Genomic DNA, 21,905 nt, shown 5'->3' with positions numbered 1-21,905 from the left:
CTCTAATCCTTGTGAGTCCCTTCCAACTCAGAGTATTCCATAATTCTATAATGATTCTACCAAGGCATCTGTTGTACATAAAGGGAAAAAAAATACTGACAATAATAAGGTAAAAAGAGCTTGAATGATTCTAAGCATTTCTAACTCACTAGTTAGATTTTAAGATAAAGAATGGAAATAACAACTGGGCATGGACAGAGTATGCACTTTCTTTTCAGGGCATAAAACTACATCTGTAATGTGAGACTATTTTAAAAGTACCTTCTCTGGGGCTTTTGAAAAGGTCGTATTTATTTTCGAGAGATTTCTGTTCCAGAGAATTTTTGCAGAAAGGACCTTCTTGTGCAACTACTACCTTGTAAATTAGTTACTTTTTGCCATCTGTGTTAAAGAACAGAATTTTGCATTCTTTGATTCACATTCCCGGTCATGAAAAGCTGTCTCAGCTACATGTCACTTGCTGTGAAATACAGTTCTTGGATAAGATGCTCAGCTAAATATGAGGTGGCTTTGTCTTCTACAGCTGCCTTTCAGTTGGTTTGATTTAACAAATTTCTGAGAAAAAAAAAGGTCTATTAGACATACATCTTTGATATAGAAACAAGGCCTTTTTCATAAATATATAATGTATACCAGGGAAAGCCCTTGTGAGTGAAATTAATGCTCTAATGTTCTTTTTTTTTTCTGTTTTGAAAAGCTCTCTCATTTACATGTACAGTTGTTAATTGTTGGTGACACCAGACCCACCATCCTTTGACCTGCTTCTGAGCTTTACTTCTGTTGCTTTAGACACTGAGGGGGTATGCTCTGTAGTTCAACTGAGTATGTAGCAGTGTGATTAATGATACTTTTCTAAAATATTCCACAGTGGCTACAAAATAGTTCCAATTAGGTGTTGTTGAAATTCCCTTTCTGCCATTCTAAATGCTGTTCATAGATAGAAGTTAATTGAGGTTAAAATAATATTTAATTAATTCACTGTGATACTAATACAGTGTTAGGCATATTCAGAAAGATACCAGGCCCATTGAAGTGGTCATACATGGACTAGGAATGAGAAGTACAGGGAATATATGTTTAAACTTGCAGGATCACAGGCGTGTTTATTTTCTGACTTACTAGTTGAGACCCTTTTCTATCTCAGACAGCTGTGTAGAGGAGCATGTGTAGATCTACCATGTGCAGACATAGCTCTGTGGGGCAAAAATTATTTCTGTATGTATGTGTGTGTTCATACAGAATTAAAAAGACTTCTTTTCATGTTTGGGTCCTTACAATGAAGTTATTTATTGGACAGTGATAAGGAATCTGATCTTTCTGCCAAGAAAAGGAATGCAAAATACTTTTGTCTAGTAAATTGTAGACTCAGCGTTCATAAATAAAAACAGTAGAGATGAAGTCTATCTGTAAATGCACATTTTAGTCACATTAAAGATACTAAAATTCTCAATAAAATAAAGGGAAATTCAACTGCTTCTTCATTTAGAACATACATTATAGCAGCTGTTAGGCTGAATACCTTAAGTGTATAATTCAAACCAAAATATTAAACACTCCTTAGCATTGGTTTTTTTTCAGTCTTTATTGTGTAGGGTATAAAAGTTCTGCCTCAACAGGCAATTCTACCTGCAGTGAATCTCAACACAGCAAAGAATTTATTAATGCATCTGATTAAAGTGTGGGCATGCACTAAAAACCAAGTCTGTATTGATCTTCTTTGCTGACCTGACAATCTTTGCACTATGTTTCTTAATATTTGTGCACAGCTAAGTACAGTTTTTCATACGTTCTGCTCTGTTGGTTAGCCAGTCTTGGTCCAAAATTTCTAAAGATTCTAAAGATAGATCACTCTTTCCAATCAAGTAATAATCTGTAGGTGGAAGCCCCATAGCATTTCACTAATAAAAATATTTTCAATCTTGTTTCAACAGAGTAAGAAACAAGAAGTTCCTAAAGAAGAACAGGGACCAACAACAAAGAATTTGGATTTCTGGGCACAGCTTATTACTCTGATGGTCACCATTATAGATGAAGATAAAACAGCATATACACCAATCTTGAACCAGTAAGTAATTACTTTCCCCATAAAAATTAAGAATCATGGATTTATTAAAATAAGGATAAGAAATACACCTGAATCAAAAGTTGTATTTTAAATAGAATCTAGCTAGAGATTTTTATACAGAATGTAACATTGACATAGTTTGATAAAAATTTAGTTCTCTGTTAATGGAAAGAGAATCTTTTGGTTTAGGAGCATTAAAGACGTGGTATATGAGTCATCCCAAAAATTTAAGTAGCAAAATATTATGTAAGAGCTAAATGGATAGAAGGGAAATGTCAGTGAAATTTCAGTTAAGGGAATTTTCAGTGTGATGGTATTGATGATATGAGAGTAGCTTGGCACACATGGTATTCAAATCATGCTGAGACTCTTTTAGGTATGATTTTTAGGCATGTAATTGTAAAAAAATAATGGACTTCACAAAGAGACCCTCTCCAAATTTTTGATTGGCTAGCCAGACTGACTTGAAAATGTATAAAGTGGAGAGCAGTATCCTGGAGATGGAATTTGAGTTCTCAGAATTGAAGATGTAGCAGATGAGGGAGGTACAATCAATAACCAAGACAAGTCAAATAACTTGAGATTGATACATGAATAGAAAGGAGAGAAACAATCGATAAACACAGAAAAAAAAGTGGTTCTGGAGTTTGAACATGAAATATATAGAAAGAGTGCAAAGAAACATGTTTCACGTGTTACAGCTGGAGAAAGAGACCTCACACTAATTGAAATGGGACGTGATGAGGCCCTAGGGAAATGCTTTAGCTCTTTGGAGCCATTTTACAGAGAGATTGCAGAAAATCTGGGCACAGTCTAGCTGTGATGACTTATGCAAAAGTTAACATTGTAACTTACATCTGTATTATGACTAAACAATTAATAGAGGTTTCTGTAGTTGCATTTAATTGAATGCTCTGAAGGGGAGCAGGAGCAGTCTGTTTTTTTCAGCCAAAACAGGGTAGATACTAAAAGGCACTCTGCACATTGAGATACGCTTGTCTGCTGATAAAAGGCACCATTCTATTTATGGCCCTATAGTAAAAGTAACAAAGAAACCTCCTGGTGATAACCAGAAGCTGAAAGATATTTCATTGACTTCTGACTCCTTCCTTTACTTTACTGAAATAAATGAAGCATTATTTCAGTCCTGGATAATAAGCATTTCTTTGTTCAATCATCTGTTGCACTGACCTTATTAAGGAATAAGTTCTTATCCTATAGGGGAAAGAAAACACTTTTCCTGTTTAATCCATTTTTATAACATATTGTGAAGTTTCTCTATTAATGAAAGCTCAACTTTTTGTCTGACAGGCTTTATAAATAATACACTCACTGTAAAATATCTAATTGTGACAAATACATATATGTGATTCATTTCAGTGTCTTCATTGAGATTAAACAAGTGTAATTGCGGGTTAATTATCCTAAAAATTATTGTAGCTGTATTTTGATACAAATGTGAGGGAGAAAGTAAAGGCATAAAGAACAGAGTTCTTCTAAGGGGATTAGTAGGTTCCCTAAAGTACAGATGAATGATTGTGTAAGATGTGAAAAGAGAATCAGGAGTGGACAGAATTGGGACAGATTAAAGGAGAGAGCTTGTGTCTCTGACTTCTCTCTTGTTTTTGCTGTTGTTTCGTGAGAGAGTGAACACAGGGAATAACATGTCTTCTAGTAGCAGGAGACATCAGAAGTAAAAAATGAAGAGGCTGTGGGTGGAAAAAAGACTTGAAAAACTGCTCAGATTGGCTTTGGATACGTGTTTTAAAAAGACGAGCTGCTCCTAACACAAAAGCAGCGTGTAAAAACTGTTGAGAAGAAAAGAGACAGCCTCTTCCCGCCTGCTTACCCCAGAAAAGAAAATGGGTTAAAATGGATGAATGGGAAACATAAATTGAATACACAAGAATACTGCAAAAATATGACTCCTTATCAGAAGTATATGGCAATGCAGTGTCTCAGTGGACTTCTCAGGCCTGCATCCATTTGAATCCTATTTTAGAAATGAGGTAACCAAAGATCCCCAGGAGAGCATTCTGATAGAAGTTTTCACAATTGTGTAATATTGCTGAGAATTCTAACCCTCAGCCAGTTTTGGAAACCCTATTTTTATATCTACCTTAGAGGCAAAAATTATGCTGTGATGGAGTAGTTTGAACTGTATCAGATTATGAATCCAGATGAAACATGACATGATGGCCTCAGCGAGCATTGCATCCGCTGACAGACCATACCAGACCCCCCAGTGCGAGTGTGGTGAACCTGCAGTTCCTGTATGACTTGAGAAACTTGACAAGTTTGAGAGATAAACGGTCTGGTATTTAAGTTGTAAAATTCTCATTCTGATAGTTAAACAATGTAAAATGTGTTTGAAACCTGATTCACAAGCAAATCTAGGACTTCCTAGCACTTCTAAATATGCACTGTATGTGCTGTGAAACAGGAGAAATTGCTATCAAAATAAAATAAAATATTTATTCTAATAAAAGAAACATCAAATTAAGGACAAAATCTTCAAGTCAAATATGCTTCTGTATTTTGAAAGCAAGATCAAAATTTGGGCTTCTGCACCTTTTTTTTTTGCACATATACTCAGAACAGTCAAGTTGTCATTATAGTAAAAATATAAGAATTGAGACAGCTCTAGTGGGACTTTTAAATTTGTTCTTTACTGATCCTTAGATCTTTGCAATGTAAGGATCTGTTTTCTCTGTGATCACATTGTGTTCCACACAGTATGGAAAGGACAAACACATGAAATCTGCAGAAGCAGATTTCCTCACGCTTCAGGAGCTAGGATGTTTAGTGTCTCTGAGAAGTTGGGGATAGTAACTTATATTGTAGAAACAGCATAATTGTGACCTACGTATCAGTGAGTTATGAAACACAGGTCAGTGGAAAAAAAAATATGGAAGGAAGTGAAAAAATCAGAGTACACTGTATCATGGATTGGACTATGTCAGCCTAACTTTAGAATGTTTCTTTGATGATGGAAAGTGTATCTGATGTAGTTTGTGTCTTGATCTAGTGATATTCCCCATTATCAATTACGCTTTATTCTGTGGAAGCATATGAATATCATGTCTTTCATTGAAATTCTGACCATTATGTGTGTAACAAAGCTGTTCTCATTCCTTCACAATACCCACTGTCGTCTTGTCCTGTAACAATGCATCATACACTGACAGACCAGATTAGTTATATAGGCTTTATAAAGTATCTGTCTTGCCCATTATTTTTTCTTCAGGGAATGGAATGTTACTTTGAGTAAAAATAAGCTTTGGATAGATGGAGGATAGAGCACAAAATGTAAGAATAGATGAACTCTCAGCTCACAGTTTTAATAGAACACATATTTTCCAAAATCAGATAGAACTTTCATCTTAAGGGTTAGTGAATCAGTGGCCATGGGCAGTCATCCACAGATGGTGTGGTCTAAACTCTTGCTGCATGCACAGCACAAAAATGAATGTATTCTCTCCCTAGGACTGGTGCGAATTAGCACCTGGATGAGATTGAAGCAACCAAGTATGGAAAATGAGCTACTCTGAGAAAGTCCATCTGATGTTCAGAGACTTTGATATTCTCAAGGTGTAGCAGACTGGAGATTTGGCATCACAAATAAAGAAAAAGCATTTTTAATTGTCGTGATAGAATTTTCGGAGTTTTGGGTTGAGCTAAAAACACCCAGTATTGTCTAGGATAAATGCTTTGGGGGGTTATTTATGTTTTGCTTATACATTGATTCTTTTCATTTTGTTTTAAGTCGAGTTCAATTTCATTCCATTGATCTGTGGTTTTATATATAGCCCAGTGTTAGAAATAGCCAGTGAGAACTGTTTTCACTTAATTTTTGCTTAATTAAAATCAATAGAGAGAAGACATTTATAAGTGGCTGTCTTGTATATGCAATTTAGTATTTTTGGAAATACATGGATATGGTCCTGTATGGGCAACGTAACTCCTCTGGATAAACTGAGATTTTATATAGTTCCAAGAACGACATAGAAATTGAGAAAATTATGGCCTATGGGGCAGAAATAACTGTAGCAAGAGCAAGCTAAATGACTAACAGTGCTCTCCTGGTTGTCCTTTTGCTTCACTGAGAAATGTGAAAATACATGGCTTTTACAAAGATTAGAAAATGTGATGTGTAGAGATTTGCATGGGAAATTTCTCTGGTATTTTGCTGCTTAGGGATCAAATTCTGAAGTAGTTTGAAAAGGTCTTTTTACCTAAAAATAAGGTGATAAAGTACAAATAATAAAAAATACCATACTTATATAGATGCTTTAGTATTTGACCTTTGATTATCTCTTCCCTTTAAAAAGACAGCTGCTTCTGTTACCATTTATCTTTAGCAGGTGGAATGTGCTGTGGGCTTCTGTTGTGCATTAACTATGTCAGCTTCTCACATATAGTAAACTGCAAGGATACCTCTGGTAGTTACATGATGCCCATGACTGACAGCTGTGCATTGCCCACCAATCTGTTAGAAGTATAAAAACTACCATCAATTTTAGATTTCACCTAAGTGACGCCAGGTGGGATATGTTGAACTACAGTAATTTAAACAACATTGAAAATGGCAGTTTGTGTGTGCATATGCTTTCCCAATTTTAAAATGCACCGACATATATATTAATCACTAATCAAGCAAGTGTGTTTTTATCAGATCCAGCCTTGCCTTATGGCCAGCTTTGCAATATGGTCAAAACAAAGTGTCAATATTAAATTAGCTGTTAAATACTTCCTCAGAGCAACACTGTCAAAGTTCGAGTCTGGTGCTAAGGGAGAGCTCAGGGTGGACTGGAAGTAAAGAAATTAAGACAGCTGAAATACATTTCAGCTTTTGAACAGAAATTAATTTTGTCGGGTTTGGTATTATTTAAATTAATACCAAGTTCTTTAATTGAGAAGCCATTAGCATAAAGAAGGCTCAGTGAAGTGAGCTAGCAACTGCTCCCTATTAAAGTGGCAGAGCTAATGAGCTGTTTAAGTACTTCTTCTTTGCAGATATGATCAGGGTCAAATAGGTCTCTAAAAGGAATACATTACTTAGATCATACTGCTACCACTTAAAAGTTGCACGTAATTCCCATTCTTTCTATGTCAACAAGACCTTTAAAAATTCTTACATTTTTACAAAAATTATTAGAGAATATTTTTTGAGTTTTATTAGTGCTTTAATAAAAGGTCAAAACACTTTGGATCAAATTCTCTGCTCTTAGAAAGTGTAATAAACTCAACACAAAAGCCACACAGCTCTGTGTATTTCCTCATGAATATATTCCCTTCTTTTCTGTATTCCTTGTGAACTGTGGGTGTATTTCTGTGGCTCTCACTGCACCCTGTGCTATAAACAACTGCTTTACCCCACTGGGAGGTTCTGTGCTCTACTTTCTGCTCTTCAGCTGCCTGACCTGCCTGGCTCTGCTTCTGTGCCCTGAGAATGGCTCATATTAATGTCAGTCCCACATCTGCATTAAAGACAGCCCTTTTTTTAAGACAAAAAATGTGATGTAAAACACAGTGTTGATCACTAAAATGCCAGCTTTTGCTAGTTGATAACAGCGAAAATAATAACTCAAAGATTAAAGCCTTTCTTTTACTTAGAATGAGAAGCAGCTGGGATCTGTGAAAAAGTTGTGTAAAAGTACTTAATTGATAACAGCAGAAAGTATCTAAAAAGGACTGTTTTTCAAAGATGACATGAAGCATAAGACCAAAACTAAGATTTTGAATCAAAATCTGCATTTCACTACTTGTTACATTCTTTAATGTTTTATCTATATGTCAAGGTGGAAGTCTTCAGTGAATTGGATTCTATGAGTATATAAACCAGTATAGCTTCACAGACAGCAGTGTCACAAGGGAATTAAGGAAAACCTGTAGCTGCTAAACATCTGAGCCAACTGTTTCATATTCTTCATAAGCCATCTGATTTATCTCAAGTTGCAGAATCATCTGCAAGATAGATTAATATCTCTTGATTTAAAATGTCATATGAGGGGAATTTGTGCAGCATTTAACTAATTATTTACCCAGGCCCCTCACATTGGGGAAGTTTTTATTTAAAGCTTGGATGGGTTATATAATTGTTGCAAAACATAAAATACAGTAATTGCATACTAGGGGAATTATGTTGTGGAATTATTTGCCTTTTTGCTGTGCAGCTGTAAGCGTAGTTCCTAGCAGCAGGTGAACTGTTGTAATGTGATTGATTGCAGGTTCCCTCAAGAGCTGAACATGGGAAAAATCAGTGCTGAAATCATGTGGACTCTGTTTGCCCAAGACATGAAATATGCTCTGGAAGGTAATTAGAACAAACTATTAATTACACTAGTGAGTTCACCAAGACTGATTTTCACTGTAAGTGATACCTGGCACCAGATTTCTGTGTGTGGTTAGAGCTTTCTGGTGTACTTGTTTAAGATGCTTCATAAGTTAGTGAAAAAGAAGGGTTATAAGGAACTAAATCATTGTTCTGTGAATATATGAAGTTATCTGTGGAAGAAAGAACTGTGATTTGAAATGCTGCTTCTTAGACCTGATAAAAATCTTCACTGTCCAAAGAGGCACGCATGTGCTTGCTAGAGAGCATTGTAGACACTCCAATTTTTCTCAATAGCTGAAAATTGCTAACTTGCCCATAAGGAACATTTGCAGAATGAAATTATGGAGAAAGCACACACTTATAATTAAATCTTTTTGTGTTCAAAAGGCAGGGTGTATTCACTTCAGTTCCCGCAGAATCAAATGCAGTTTCATTTTATCTCTTTAAGATATTGCTGTGGTTAACCATTGTTAAAATACACAGGGTTTTGCTGTATAGCAGACTGTTTCCAACTAATGGCTTCAAACGCACAATAAAATATGGTTATTGCAGCAAACCAAGTGAAAATACCTGCATGAAACTGGCATTGTCTTTAGTCAAGTCTGCTACTAACTACAGAGCAAGTCTGAAAGGGGTGAGAAAAAACGTATGAGGTTGGAGTTAAATAACAATGCAATTCAGCAGGCATAAAGGATTAAAAAACCCAAATATTTGAAGATTCACTTCTGTATTACTCTCTCCAGAATGTCTAATGCAATAATATCAGTGTGGTGGTGCTTTGATGACATTGTGGATTTTTATGATGATAAAGAAAGAGAAAAGATGAGTGGCTAGAACGGCTATTGATGGAAAACCTGTTTTGTTCATCTGCTGTTGTGTTACTTTATTTTCTTAATTGTGTTATTTGAATGTGGAACTTCCATACTAAGAACAGCAGAGGAAAAAGAGGAGAAAGGAAGGAAGGTAATTAAAATATGTACAACAACAACAGAAGACATGAGACATCTTAGATGTGGGTAGGAGAAGATTTATTGCAACTGTTGTTTCAAAGTGATGTTCTGTAGTCATGTCAGAGTGAATCAGAAGTACAAGTTTGAGGAGGGGTGTCAGGCAGGACATCATCCTTTAGGAGTGATCAGTGAAGGCAAAAGCTTCCAAGAGCTGAGAAACATGAAGACTAAGTGAAAGCCACTGTTTTGGATTAAAGCATATTGCCAGTTCCATCAGTGAAATAACCTTCTATCTGGAGAGGCTGTGAGTCAGGAACAGCTACCAGAAAATTGCTCTTCAGTAACTCAGTGTTGTGATTCCCTTACAGATAGTTAGCACAGATTACTAAGGTTTTCTAATAGCCACCAACTGCCATGACTTCATAACCTTGAGTGTGTAGTTATGCTCTGCACACAGACATCCCTGAGCACACAGAGCTTGTAGTGCTTTAGCCACTGAACTGTAAACGTTCTGTACTGCAACAAGATCATTCACAAAACATCACTCAATTATGAGTGTTAAGCAGAGCACACTGATCACTCAAAAGGCAGCTTCAGATCAAGCCATGGTTTGTGTCTTAGCTGTAAAAAGTAGAACAAGAAGCTCTTAAGAAAGAGTTAATTATACAATATATTGATGTGTGGATGGTTGGGTTGAATCAGGACTTTAAAATAAATATTAATGTTAATATTAATTCTTATTCTGCAGAGAGAGATATAGAAGGCATTTAACTTTTTATGTTTCAGACCAGTCCCTGAATGTGGTCTCATTTCTGTGTTGCTGAGGATACTGACCTTCTGAGGAGAGGAAATGCCATTGTTGGCATTAGGAATTCTAAGCTGCTTCCAGAATCATTAGTGAAACCATTCCTGCATATAAATAATAATTAAGGGAATTTGAAATTAGTATAAATTATTATAAATATACACAATTTCACCTTCTATTATTTCATTGCTAAACAGGAACCTCAATAAATCTAGTCACAAAATATAGATCAGTGTGCTGATCCTCTACCCAGCTTTGCTGGGATTTAAATTATTAATTATTTCCATAGATATTCTACAAACTGGGTTTAACTCAGTTTTTGATGGAAATAAGTTTTTTTTCTTTAAATTCTGTAAGATTAAAAGCAAGCCCTTAAATATGTTCGCAGTTGGTCCTCATGGTTTTAATGGAGTTCATTAAAATGCATTGCATTCTGCTATGCTACTCCTGCCTTCCAAGTTATTAACGTAGGCTACCATCTGTTCATACCTAGTGTCCAGGGCTGTGATTGCAATCTTTCCCTACTCCAATTTAGTATTAATCTCCTGAAACAGAATCTTTTGTGTTACAAAGTTGATTCCTTTCTGCATCCAATCAAGAAGCAATGAACTGGTCCAGAATTGTTTGCAAAAGGATTGCTCATGTGATAAAAAAGATTAGATTAGCTCATCCGAGGCCCTCTTTCTGGTTTTACCCACTTTATGTATTCACAAATATATCCAGCCAGACCCATCAGTTTAAATTCAGGAAATAGGAAGACAGCAAATACGGGAGCATCCAACTTTCCATTCCTTTTCCCTTTTTCCTGAGCGCAGTTCAGAATGGCTGCTCAGGCTTTCTCCTCTCCCTGTACAGCTGAATTCCTCCTGGATCTGCTCGGGGCATGTGTGCACTGCAGAACTGCTGCTCAAACAGTGTCCTCTGCCCACCTCCTCTTGCAGAACAACCCAGCAGCCCTGTGAGGGGCACCAGCAGGCACCACACGCCCTCTGCCTTCTCTTCTCCTTTGGTCCCTGCCAACCAGGAGGCTGCTGCTGTGACATGGAGAAGTCAGAGACGACAGCAGCTGCCATGGCAGTGGCCTTTGGCTAGAGAAGAGCAAATCCAGGTCTCTGTGAGTACCAAGGCAGCAAATTGGCATTGGGGATCGGCTCGGATTTTTGATGAGGGAGGAAAGGACATCGCAAAGCACAGTTCAGGTCTCCACAGCTGCCAAGATCAGGGCTACACTGTGCCAAGCTGACATGCCTTGGAAACAAAATTGTACTGAAATCTGGTATTGAGTTCATAATTTCATTCTAGATTTTCTTCCAATCTAAGTTAATTGAAATATTTAGTCTTTGCATAGTGTTAAAAGTTTTAGGCAAACTTTAACAAATTGAGTTCACACCAGTTATATTTTTTTTTCTGACTTAATGGATTATTTTAATGTATAGATTTTGCGTGAAGAAGGTATCACATGTTTCTCTTTGAGAATTGTCTTCATTAGATTTGGTCTCTTTGGGTTTTTTTTCTTCTTTGCAGGTTATTCATGAAGCATCAGTGTTTTGCTTGATACATTATAGATTGTTGTTTGGCATTTGGTTTACACAATCATCTGATCTTACAGGATGGTAGTATTTTTGTACTGTCTGATCCCCCGATTTTTCCATATTTATCCCACAAATGAATGAAGACAGAGAGAAAATTTCACCAGCAGCGCTTAAGATTTATTACTGACTTCATATGGTAGGAAGTCTTTTCCTTTACAAGTATGAAGATGCATAAGTTAAAAGATTGAGTAATAAGCTGAAATTAGACATGCAAAGTATCTTTTTTTAGTCTTTGTCCTCAGAAATGTCTTTTTTCATATCTTTCATATCTCCAACTTTCAAATAGGTCAGATCAAATGTCTGAAGCTGTCCAGTCTGTTAGAAAGAGAACATCCTAATTGCTGTTATTATGATAATCTAATTCTGGTAGTGGCCAGAAGTCAAGACCAGAATCAGGCCATAAATTAGTTTGCTGCTGTGTAAATACAGCAATAGACAGTCTCCATGCTGCCAACCTAAGATTCTGAAAGCCTTACAAAAATAGGAAAAGGAGAGAGTCATTCCACCATTTTATGCATTTAGTGTAGGCTTGCTTTCCAAGTTTGCTGTTGTCTTCCGTGCTTAAGCAGATAGTATTTTCCTGTTTCTCTGACAGATAGTTCTTCCATGACAGAAACCAATAAAGGGATTTGAAAGAGAAGAGGCAGGTCCATGAGTAGATGCTAAGCACAGAGACAGCATAGAAAAAGAACCAAAAAGGCTTATGCTGCCCAGAGAAAGGTCATGCCATTTGGTGGCAGATTTCAAGTCTATTTTCACTCCAAATTTACAATTTACAAAGTTCCCCTTAAGATATAGTCTTGGCTTAGAGGGAGGCTGCAGAGGTGAAGGAAGGTGAGAGACTGAGGTTTTGGAAAGGACAAGAAGGCAGCATCCACAAGAATGCAAGGTTTCATCACTATCAAAGTATGAATCCTTTTTATTTTAGTCGGTTGTATTTCTGCATTGGCACTTTTCAACAAATGTATTCCATGCTTATCTTTTCAGACACCTGAGGAATTAAGAGTCCTCTGTGGTCTCATGGCAATTCAGAGAGTCTGTAGAGGCAAAGACAAGGAGATTACAGTTGGAGTTAAACCTTCCTTTGGCAGATAAGACAGAATGCTGACATGATTGCAGGAGGAGGGGAGTTAGAACTGTTCTTTGGTCACCATAACAGACAGGGATGTTAATAACAGTAGCTACATACTCTACGTCTTGAGGGGCTGAGCTTTGCAAGTGTGAGAATCCATCTATCGAGGGCAAAGCAGAGATCTCCAGGCTTGCCTAAAAAGCACCATAGCCATGCCAAAAGGCACTATTTTTTTGGAGTTAATTAGACCCAGTAATTAAGACAGATGAAGTGGGCAAAACTGCTCCCAGGGGCTGAGTTAATACTTCATGGGTTTGGATTGCACTGTAGCAATGTGTCTTCTTACTTGGAACTACCTCAGAGATCTCTGGTATGGCACAACCTTGCACTTGGGACAGTTATATCTAGAATTTCCTTGTTCTCTAACCCGGTTTCTTGGATTTTACACATTAAACCATCATCAGAACAATGAGTAGTACCACAGTACAAATCTACAGTGACCTTAGTAAGTTAAGCTTCTCTATATGTAGTGCATCAGTGAATGTCTGACTTCATTGCTCAGTCTTAAACTTTTCACTCAATACTAGCAGTGTATATTGTCCCATATATTTAATAATGATAGCTCTGTCCTTACTTTTTTTTTTAACCAATGAATAATACTCTTGTTCTTAAACACTATTGTTAGGTCCTACTCAGGCAATCACTTATTGTAAAAAACATGTGCATAAACTTTTCCTGAACATTACGTAGTTGTGACAAAGGCAGTTTTTTGTTAGTCAACCTATACTTGTACCACCATGCTGGATAGAGTATGAGCATAAATGGTTTTAAATGAAACTTACATTGATTAATAATTATGGGTTATTTACAGCTCACATGACCCTGTCCTTTCCACACACCAGTGAGTTGAAGGGAGAAGTGTTCTGTTCAGCTGGATGGGCTGTATATCACCTGTAGCAGCAGGGGCAGGCAAGACTTCCTTCAGAGTTTATAGGTATCTCAACCCAGAAGAATATTTTGCTGCTTCTTTCTTCTTGTCCTTGATTACGGTTCTTTACCAGTAAGATGATACCACTTTATTTCATTCCACATTTTTACAAAAGCTGGAGTTATATCTTTTGTCTGATCTAATTTTATGGCTGGGGAAGAAAAACAAATAAAAACGCAAACAAATAAAACCTCTGAGCAAAAATGTGATTTTTTCCTCTCAAGACAGTCCCTTGAAGGACCTGCATTGTTTAGTGCAGTTCTGCATCTGCTGGTTGGGGAAAACTTTCATCCTTTTGTTTGCTTGAGGAGTTTCTTCCCCCTATCTCTGTCAGAGTGGAGCTGCATAATTCTCACACAGGAGCAGTGGAATGTAGGTACTGCACCTCTTCCTGCGTTCTGTGAGCTAATCACACAATGAATCCAGTTACATTTTGGACTTCTTTCATTGAGAAACAGTAACTAATAACAGCTTTCTTGAAATGAAATATATTTCTTTATCAACTTGAATAAAATATTTGAGTTAAAGAAAATTAAAAATTACAAGCAACCTGTATGCTATTTTTAATCTTGCCCATAAAGACACTCCTTTAAAGCTTTCCTCACACAGTAGCTGTTCTTCTCCTAATCTCTGTTTTCTTAGGTTTAAGACTCAGTCTTTTACTTTCAGGACTGTTCCACTAATGGAGATTCACTTGTGTCTTTTTCTCCTATAGATGCTGAGGTAAATTTCCTCTTACGGTCAAGTGCATTTGTTCTAAACTAAATATTTGATACTGCTTCGCCTCCAGGAGAATAGGATGAATCCATTAAAACTGCTTGTTTCCACATTATCTTTTAATAAGCTTAAGTGCAATTTGCTGGGTAAGAATTAGAGAACACCTCCGTAGTTTTGCTTTTGCAGGCAGAGCCAGGTACAAAACAGGTAATTATTTAAGTGCAGCTTCGTATTTATCTTCCTGCTGGATTCTTCCTGCTTGTACTTTATTCTGCTAATTGCTTATAAAATGCAAAGATGCCTGTTTGATAAGGTTTTATGCTCACTGTGCACACTTGGGACGAGGTAAAGAGCAGAGCATCAGGTTCATGGAAAGGCACTTTTTTTAAAAAAAACTAAGCAATAAGTAAATGGAAGAAATCTGTCACAAAGATTACATTGAAGATGCAAAGCTGAGTATTCATTAGTTAAGTTCCAATGCTATCAAAGTGCTCTTTGTTACCTTTACTCTGTTTTCTATCTCAGATTCAAGCATTATACTATCAAATCATAAAATCGTGGAATGGTTTGAGTTGGAAGGGAGCTTAGGCCATCTAGTTCCAAGCCCCAAGCCGTGGACAGGGATGCCACCCACTAGACCAGATTGCTCAGGGCCCAATCCAGCCTGACTCGAGGACTTCCAAGGATGGGGGGCATATAGGCTCTCTTTATTTTGTAATTTTTATACATATTAGAGGTTTATGAAAGCCTAATCAATATAAATTAGATTCCTATATTAGCATTACCTTTGTTCTTTTATTACTTTTATTACTTTTTTTATTAATTTGAATAGATGTTGAAACATCAGTATGAAGTATTTGAAATTTCAATCATATTCTTCAGAACCAGGGTCTGTTGTGAAAGATACAACATATTTTTTAAAGGAGGATTGGAAGGGGGGTTAGATGTGATTTAGAGATAAGTGTAATCCAAAAATGAGGTAGTGACAGAAGTTTTTCAGGTTTTGGTTTATTATATTTATCTTGACACAAAGAGCCCTCTCAGAAAAGTCAGTAGTATTTCACATTATAAAAATCAATGTAAATTATATATAATTATCAATTAGTTCTGTTCTACTCTCTATTTCAGTTAATAACTTCATCGTCAGTGACTTCATTGCCTTTAGCAGAGTACAAGAATCCTGGGATGAGATTCTAGTAGAATGGAATGTTTTCTTCTAAATCAGTTTTGAACTTTGAGTCAAATTTTTTCTTCATTTGTGGCCTGTACGCTATGTTACATTCATACAATCAGAGGCTTCACGTTTCTTTCAGCACTACAGGGATCCAGAGCACTACAAGCATAATACCCACATTAAAAGAGGCAGTGGCATAGCAACCACTCCTGTATTGTGGGGAAATTCCACTGGGATCAGGCACATAAACTTCTACTTTTATCCAAAACACTGGCGCATCTATGCAGTGTAATGTTTCCACAGATTCGGAGGGAGGAATACCAATTCGTGCCCCATCCATACCATTCCTTACAGGAGCTTTTCTTCCACTAGCTGTATTCAGTTTGTGTTCCCAATTACCCTTCCCAGTTATATGACTGCAAGTTTGGAAATAGCAGGTTTTCTGAAACAGCAGTTCTGAAGGAAATAGATTGCAGCTGGTAGTCTCTAGAAAGATTGGAAAGTAATTATTGCAAATAATATGGAATTATGTCACAATGGTTGAAAATAACAGCTGAGTTTTGATGGGAAAATTTGCAGTTAATCCAAACACAAATCCCATATGCTTAGTCTCAATCATTTCTGTTTAAAAATCTGTAGGGAAATAGTTTCTATGTCAGTCAAACCAGCTGGTTGTGATGTAATTAATTTGCTTCACATAAATATTCTTTTTAGTAGTTATTATTCCCTGAAAAATTATGTATAAAGTCTGAAAACTAGACAAGTCTTTTTTAGGTAAATATATTTATGTGTATCTAGTCAATTTGTTCATTTTTTACAGACTAATTTCCTTGAAGTTCTTGTTCATAAAGATTCAAAATATACTTTAAAACCATCTTATTAGAATACTTCAAGCAGCTTAACTATATGTTTTTACAAAAAAATATTGGAAACTGCTGTTGAAAAAAAAATTGCTCTGAGATTTTGTACCTAAATCAGGAAAATCAGAGTTGAACAAAATAACAATTTGATTATCTGAATATTTATCCTTTTTTAGCAACTAATTTATATCAAAAATTACATGAAAACTCAGAGTGATGTTATTACCTCATAGGTTAAAAAGAAAAAAGGATTCTATAGTGAACAAGATTTTGTTCCAGTTTGTTAAATGACATTCTGTCTTTAGTGTCATGTAGATATTTCTGCTTAGTAAATCATCATTATGAGTTTTATTTGTTACTTGAAGAAAATCTTCTCGGCTTTCTCTAGAAATTGCTGGAAAAATGAGCAGGAAATCAAACATGATTCCAAATCAAACATGATTGGTTTTGTCAAGGCCTGGGAGGAAAGTACCTTGGATTATAGTCCTTCCTGTTATGTTTCTTTATACATTTTTCCCTAAAAGAACTGCTGCCTGCAATTAGGTTATGTGCCAGATACAGTGTCACCAGGTCTGTGGCTGGTTTCATCACACAACAAGTTCTTTTGCCTATATTTATGCATTCCATGTAATAGCTTTTAAAACTATCTCTCTCTTTTCTTGGTTATACAAATAACATCTGGGCAGATTTTATTTTTCATTCCTCAGTGCTGTTGCTTACGGATGTTCTTCTTAAGGGGGTCCCCATCTCGTGATTTGTACCGTTGAGATGGAGCAGCTCCATACAGTTTGCATTGTGGTTGCAGTTAACAATGTCTGTTGCTGCAGGCCTGTGGAGGTGCATTCATTACAGCATCACCCCTAAGGAGATATTCCCTCCCACCCCAAGTGTCATCAGCGATGGAAAAAATTACACTTACTGGAACTGCAATTCCTAAAAGCAGCTGAAGTGCCCCATACACACAACTAAAGTTTACAGATGTTCCAGTTTACAAGAATCTTATCAGTATTTTTTTCATTGATGCATGACACAGTGATATGCCAGCATGAGAACTGAACACGACCTCTTTATGGAACTTATTAGATGAGTAGGTGCTTATTAAAATACGCTGCACTACAAGGAATGTGTCAGGAAAAGAGCAGCACAAAATAAAAAAACATTACCAGCATTAGGTTTGCTATACTGGAGATTTCCTTACCTAGAATCAGTTATGAGAATGTTCAGGTATTTCTGTCATCATCTCTCCTGAGAGCACACTTGCACACAGTTGACAGGTTTAGTTCCAGACTGACTCAGTAGTATAGTAATTTTGCAAAGCAAGAGTGGACTTCTTAAAAAAAGAGTTGTATTGTGCAGCTACTACATCTGTCTTCCAGAAAGCCCAAAATGGATATGTCTGTACAGGGAAACATGGCACTAGCTTTTCCTCCAGGGAAATAGACACAGATCTCCAAAATGCATCCATGGATCTTGTGCTGGCTCACATGTACATTAGCTTGTGCAAGTTTTTCAGAAACTAAGGAAGCGAACTATTGGTCCTAATATAAATTCAGAACACCTACAGTGATGTTGGTCCACTTTGTAACCAAATCTGTGGTTACCATGGATAAACCCATCTATTATCCAGTTAAAATTGTCATGGGCTGACTCATATGGGCACCTGTTTGCTCTGTTCTTTGGTTTATATGAACTGAAGAGGTAAAATGCATGGATACTAAATTATTTTGTAGGTCATCTGAAGTGTTTGCTGATGTTCTCATACATTAATATCAGGACTTGTGGATGTATTTTTCACTTATATGTAACTAGAAATAATATCCTGGGAGACTCCTTAAATATTCTCTACAAGGCATAACAGCCTGGAGAAAAAAGTTCAATTATTCATGAATTACTTTTGTGCTCATTTTTAATGTGTTATAAATCTTAACTTTCAGAAGAAAATACCAGTGAATGGTATGTGTAAGTTGTACCCTCCTGGACAAGTTTGCCAATTAGTGTCAGTAGCTCATTTCTAAAATTGAAATAAGCATTTCCTTGGTTTGTCATACTATAGCAAACATTCTCAAGTTACATTTTGTAATCTAATAACCCACCTATGCAATGCTTGAATGAAAAAATGTGCATTCATTTCAGAAATTCCGCTCTTTTGGGATGCAATATAAGATAGATTTTTAACAAAGACTTAAGCAGCAGATGTGCAGTGAATTTGATAGCAATAACATAATTGTTCTCAGTGAAAGACTGGTCTACCTTGTAAGAATACCTTTTTTAGAGCAAATTTTTTGTCATTTAGCTTTCTATAATAGTTTGTGAAAAAACTGCTGCCTAAAAAAAGAGATTCCTCAGAACTGTGAGAGAAGGCAACATCTTTCTCTCTCTGGTTCTGTTTAATGCTAGTAACAATGATACGTTGCTGGGGAGAATTTGTAGTACTCTCAAGTAGCATGAAGAATGAATAAATGCACCATTTAGACAGAAACTTATTTAGTGATTTTTTTCTTGAGTGTGATGGAAAGGCAGTGAAGGTGAAAATGCTACTACAATGCTAAAAAGGCAATAAAAGCCCACAGGGGCTCTTCATAAGCTGATTTGCACAAAACCTAGTAACTCACTGCATAATTGCATGCTTCTGAAACACTTGTTGGATAGCGTGGTGTACTACTGGAGTGCTGATTTGGCATAATAATAAAACTAAACATTTCCTTCTGATGTACCTGGCTAGATCTGAAAAACACAGGATGTGTAGTTCATAGTGCATTTTCACTGACAGAGAATCCAGTGGTACATTCAAGTGTATGACAGAGGATGGGATGCTCCTACTGTTAAAGAAAATTAGGTTCACATCCAAATATAGGAGATTTGTGTAATGCTGTGTTGCAGAGCAACCAGAAGGAAGAAGCAAAAAGGAGGTTTGAAAGTGGTAAGTTCTTAATACATGCTATTTACACAAGAACATCATTCAGGCTGAGCACCTGTATTAGGTCATTTTTTAAGGGAGCTGGGAAAAGAAATTACCCTTTCACATAGGGAAGAATGTGCAAGTGACGTGACACCTCAAACAGATGACATCTGTGGAGATTTTAGGAAGCTGTGAGCAGTAAGCAAAGGTATGATTATTCTGCCCAAAACTTGTGGATCCCTGGTTTCATGCTGTGTGAGAAGGAAATGAAAGATTTGAGCAAGGATAAAGTGCCTGTTAGCTAATGGAGAGAAGGAATGGAGCCTGTCCAGGCCTGCAGTGGCTGAGTGAACAATGCAGAGCCTAGTGTAAAAGCTAAAACAAGGATTGAAATCCTGGAAGAAAGATGGACATTTGCTCCAAACAAATGAAATCAGACTTTAAAAATGCAGACAGTGATTACAGGTGGCTCTATGACTCCTGCCACCCACCTCCATCTGCATATTCAGTATGTGGCAAACAGGAGGACACTGAGAAGGTGAAGTCCATTTGAAAAATTTCAAAAACACTTTATTTAACCATCTTTCATAAGTCAGAGGACTGTAGAGCTGTGGAGTTGGCTCGTCTTTCTTTTTCTTAGCTCTCATGAATGTAGGTTTCACAGATTCATGTGGGACTGGCATTTATAGCTGTTACTTCCTCTGGCTACTACACAACTATGGTTGTCTTCTCTAGCTTGACACTCCAAAGCTTCTTAATCATTTTCTAACAGCCAAAGAAGAATCTAAAGAATGGGAAGTCAGCAAATTTGTGTTTTTTTCTCACTGCAGTGAAGAGACATGAGAAGCCTAATTTGTGGTTTGGTCTTTGGTTTTTGTTTTTCCTAAGGGTACTCAGATCCTGAAAATTGAAACTGTGGGTACTACTACCTCTAGAAAAATCAAACCAATTATGCTTTAAAATGCAAGTCCTGTATTATTGTGTCACCAGTGCACTGAGGCACAAGAAAGTTATTTACTGTTAGAACACTATTAAGTGCTTTTATTTCCACTCCTTCCATTACAGAACATGAAAAGCAGCGATTATGCAAAAGCACAGATTATATGAATTTGCACTTCAAAGTGAAATGGTTTTATAATGAATATGTGCGAGAACTCTCTGCTTTCAAGGATGCAGTGCCTGAATACTCTCTGTAAGTGGTGTTTCGGGAAGGCTTCCATGAGTCTGGGCTTCGTGCAAGGTTTATTTTGGTCAAATATTTGTGCTTGGGTTTGTGCAAGATCTCAACGTGTGTAGCACTGGCAACTACTTTTTATGCTTCCTTCTCTTTAATTCTTCATTCAATCAAGTGAAATAGTCCAGGTGTTAAATGTGCAATTAGCTATTTCATGGATTTCTACAGTTGTTGTAACTGCACATCTTCAGAGAGGACAAAATGCTTTGGTCAGGAAATGTCTGAGGAAGGTATGAGATGTGGGAACAGCAGAACTATTAGTTACAGGTCCCTGCATTTGTTTTACAGTCAAATTTGGATAAAGATACAATGCTAATGGGATATACTACTGAAGTAATTCCTACTGGATCAGGTTTATACTCAGCTGCTGGTTTTCTTTTCACCTGTCTCCCTGCAATAAATATATTCAGTCCTGTCCTTTTATATGAGCTATCCTTAATCTTCTGCCAGTCTTCTGGTTTGCTGAGATGGTTTGAGGCCTGTTATTACTTTAAATTTTTCTAACATAAACTAAAGAAAAATAAAACACAGATGATTTTTACTAAAACAAAGTTATATACAAGTTATTTCATATTCAAATAAAAAATAAATGTTACCAAAGAGCCAGTATTGATAGAAGATACATACCTGCCATGCTTCACTGGTAGAGAATTGGCTACTGCTAATTTACATCACCAGGGTATACCAGGAAGAGTATTGTGAAGCTGTAGCCTGAAAAGCCTTTTGGTACCTACGGAATTTTGGTGACAAAAATTGTTCCAGGGTTATTAGAATTTTTTAGCAATAAGAATAGACGTGAAAACACGAGGTTCCAAACTGCTGGGTAGTATGTCGTCTCTCCTCTTGGGATCTTTATGAAATCTATCTACTTTACAAAATTGCTTTTAATTTTCAGGTGGTTTGAACCATTTGTCATTCAGTGGCTGGATGAAAATGAGGATGTCTCAATGGAATTTCTTCATGGAGCACTAGAAAGAGACAAAAAAGACGGGGTGAGCCTTTACTTTCTAAAGAAGAAAATAAATAAAGTATTAAGACAGTTTTGTATTGTTACAAAACCAGAAGTACATTTGGTCCCGCAATATCCTTCTCAGACTTTAGGAGATAACAGCTTTTGGAGAACCTTCTAGAGAAATTCCTGCTCTAATTCCCTCTGCCTAAATCCCCACAGAATTTATTCTGTGGTATCGTTTCATTACCCTATGATGTGAT

General features: G+C 36.6%; 1 protein-coding gene and 1 long non-coding RNA gene across 12 annotated transcripts in view; one reads left to right on the top strand and one right to left on the bottom strand.

Moving 5' to 3' along the window:
- The window catches only part of UNC13C (unc-13 homolog C), a 137,377-nt gene that overhangs the window by 81,141 nt on the left and 34,331 nt on the right, over positions 1–21,905 (top strand). For all 7 annotated transcript variants that reach the window (XM_042039281.1, XM_042039279.1, XM_042039280.1 and 4 more), the window contains 4 exons: positions 1,932–2,065; positions 8,296–8,381; positions 20,525–20,651; positions 21,589–21,685. In XM_042039281.1, the coding sequence (XP_041895215.1) occupies positions 1,932–2,065; positions 8,296–8,381; positions 20,525–20,651; positions 21,589–21,685 (444 nt within the window). The remainder of the gene's footprint in view (positions 1–1,931; positions 2,066–8,295; positions 8,382–20,524; positions 20,652–21,588; positions 21,686–21,905) is intronic.
- Positions 9,414–21,905, bottom strand: part of LOC121669798 — a 43,539-nt gene continuing 31,047 nt past the window's right edge. For 2 of the 5 annotated variants that reach the window (XR_006017895.1, XR_006017898.1), the window contains exon 4: positions 9,414–21,661. This is a non-coding gene — a long non-coding RNA (uncharacterized LOC121669798). The remainder of the gene's footprint in view (positions 21,662–21,905) is intronic. The other 3 variants (XR_006017897.1, XR_006017899.1, XR_006017896.1) reach the window with 3 other exon arrangements.

Source organism: Corvus kubaryi, unplaced genomic scaffold (genome assembly GCF_017639235.1).
Source record: "Corvus kubaryi isolate FWS band 111438036 unplaced genomic scaffold, C.kubaryi_AGA036_p1.0 37394, whole genome shotgun sequence".
In the NCBI taxonomy this organism is placed as follows: Eukaryota; Metazoa; Chordata; class Aves; order Passeriformes; family Corvidae; genus Corvus; species Corvus kubaryi.
This window is presented reverse-complemented; position numbering and strand designations above follow the sequence as displayed.